The following is a 2,500-nucleotide window of genomic DNA, read 5'->3' as shown; positions in this document are numbered from 1 at the left end:
TCAATGTGAATTTCCCGCCACAAATGCCCCGTTGTTTGAAGGATTCGGCGCCATTTTCGGCAAACGAGGGATAAAATGGGTAACTCGTCTTTGATTGGACGAAAAAAACTAAAAATCCTCACTAGAATTTCATCTGGCAAGTCGATGATGGATTGTCCAAAAGCTGGGCATCTGTAATATTTACATGGTTTGTGACCGTTTAAAGGCTTAGATGAAGCTTGAATCAGCATTTTCTTTTCTTGGGTTATATTATCTGAGACAACTCCGAGATATAATGTATCCGATAGAGAGGTGTGGAAAAAATGACAAAATTATTCTAATCCAACATTTGAATATTTAAATTTCACAATAAATCCAAAGATTATCGCATGCGCATTGAAACTAAAGTTTTACAACTGCTCCATCTTCTGAAAAATGTTGAGAAAATATTTTCACAGCAAATGTATTAAATTATTTTCACTGCGGTATTTAAAATGAAGACAATCCTTTTCATAAATAAATCCATTCAGAATTGTAGAAAAGTCCTGAATTGAAATTTTATTTGAACGTGAACCCGTGGTTTGATTGGCCTACTGGGGAAAACCTCTCCCACACAACTATCTAAAGGTGTTTTTCACTTATCCTTGAATATTCAATGTTCCATGTCTCATGCATTTGGCACAATAAAAGACCTAAATTGAAATAAATATAATACGGTCTTGAACCCGTGGTTAGATTGGTTGGCCTCAGGGGGGTTAACCTCTCCCACACAACTATCTAAAGGTGTTTTTCACTAAACCTTGAATATTCAATGTTCCATATCTCAAGCATTAGGCCACGATAAAAGTCCTGAATTGAAATAATAGAATACTTTCTTGAACCCATAGGAAAAACCTCTCCCATACAACTATCTATCTAAAGGTGTTTTTCACTAACCTTGAATATTCAATGTTCCATATCTCAAGCATTAGGCCACGATAAAAGTCCTGAATTGAAATAATAGAATACTTTCTTGAACCCATGGGAAAAACCTCTCCCATACAACTATCTATCTAAAGGTGTTTTTCACTAATCCTTCAATATCCAATTCCCCATGTCTCTTAACTCATGCATATTTGGCCACGCGATAAAATCAAACACTATTTAACATAAATTTTAAGAATGCAGATTCGAAATCTGCCTTGTGTGTTTCATATTCACACACACACACACACACACACACACACACACACACACACGTGCCGCTCTGACGTCAGTGAGGTTATTGATTACCAGTTCACTTTCCATAACACCGCCATGTTTATGCGTTTGTTTGTTTTTACTTGGATTGGAATATTATAATAAGATTATTATCAGTTAAAGGTGAGTTTGTTTGTTTTTCTTTTGCTCCATTCATAGGGATTAAATAATCATTTCTGAAAAGGAGTAAAATGTGTTGAAATGAGTAACCAGGGTAATTGCGTTCTATTTTTATAGTCTAATTATTATCTGAAAAATAAAACACGAGCTTAAAATAGACATTATAAAAACATTATCTTTGCCGTATATTTTTTTTAATCACATTCTTTAAATAATAGCCAAAAAACACTTTCTTCAAATATCCATCAATTTAAATGACTCTCATCTTGGAAAAAAAAAATTTTCAAACGAAGTCCAAGTTTTGAAAGTTTTTGCCAAGATGAGATCATATTATAATGAAACGATCGATATTTGAAGGACTAGATAGTTTTCTGGCCAAATTTTTTGTTTTTAATTTTCAGAGCCCCGGTAAATTTGTTGAGCCCATAACAATATTATGTGTGTCGTATTTTAACACAATTACCATGGGCCATTTACTTGAAATAGGCCAAGGGCCGAAACATCGTTTGTTTTGTGTTGTTCATTCGTGAGTCAGATGTATTCCCTTTACTTTATCTTTATCTCCTTTTTATTGACTCATTTAGGCACCTCTATTTATTAGCCATTTATAAAACGAAATACAAATGTGTGAGTGTGTGTGTGTGTGTGTGTGTATATATATGTGTGTGTGTGTGTGTGTGTAGGTCTATGGGCGTTCCCAAAGCTTCCGAAAGCCAGTTTAGGAATGTATCCTTCTTGTTTAATGTATATGACTATATTATGATACGACACTCGCTTTGGGATCGGAAGGTCCTGGATTCGAGCTCACTCAGCGCATAGTTGAGTCTTTGGAAAAGGCTCTTTAACTCACATTCTCTCATCGTACTCAGGGGTAAAATGAGTACCTGACTGTGAACAGCGTTGTCTTTGTCCGAAAAAAAAATGTAATATCGCCTAACAGGCATCATGTCTACGGATTACACGTACTGTTGGTCAGGGAGGGAACCTTTGTAAAGCAAAGCGCTTTAATCACGCTTAGTGGATATTGCGCTATGTTAAAGCTCAATGTATTTATTGTTTATTTTCATATATTTTTCTTTATAGACAATCTGCTTACATTAATGCACATTTTATAACTCTTTGATGAATAGCTTCAAATGGAGATAAAAATATGAATAATAAA

The 2,500-nt window shown here is 34.6% G+C and overlaps 1 protein-coding gene across 2 annotated transcripts in view; it reads right to left on the bottom strand.

Annotated features, from left to right (window-relative positions):
- Positions 1–1,105, bottom strand: part of LOC144963271 (uncharacterized) — a 20,007-nt gene extending 18,902 nt beyond the window's left edge. Inside the window, exons 1-2 of one of the 2 annotated variants that reach the window (XM_078897143.1) lie at positions 916–1,105; positions 1–828 (exon numbers count right to left, since the gene is read on the bottom strand). The exon at positions 1–828 is cut by the window's left edge and continues 595 nt beyond it. In XM_078897143.1, the coding sequence (XP_078753269.1) occupies positions 1–230 (230 nt within the window). In that variant the 5' untranslated portion in view covers positions 231–828; positions 916–1,105. The other variant, XM_078897142.1, reaches the window with a different exon arrangement.
- Positions 1,106–2,500: the final 1,395 nt, after the last annotated feature.

Source organism: Berghia stephanieae, chromosome 1 (assembly GCF_034508935.2).
Source record: "Berghia stephanieae isolate SIO BIC M18660-M18661 chromosome 1, UCSD_Bste_1.3, whole genome shotgun sequence".
NCBI classification, from domain to species: domain Eukaryota; kingdom Metazoa; phylum Mollusca; class Gastropoda; order Nudibranchia; family Aeolidiidae; genus Berghia; species Berghia stephanieae.
The sequence above is the reverse complement of the archived record's forward strand: the minus strand, read 5'-3'. Positions and strand labels throughout refer to the sequence as shown.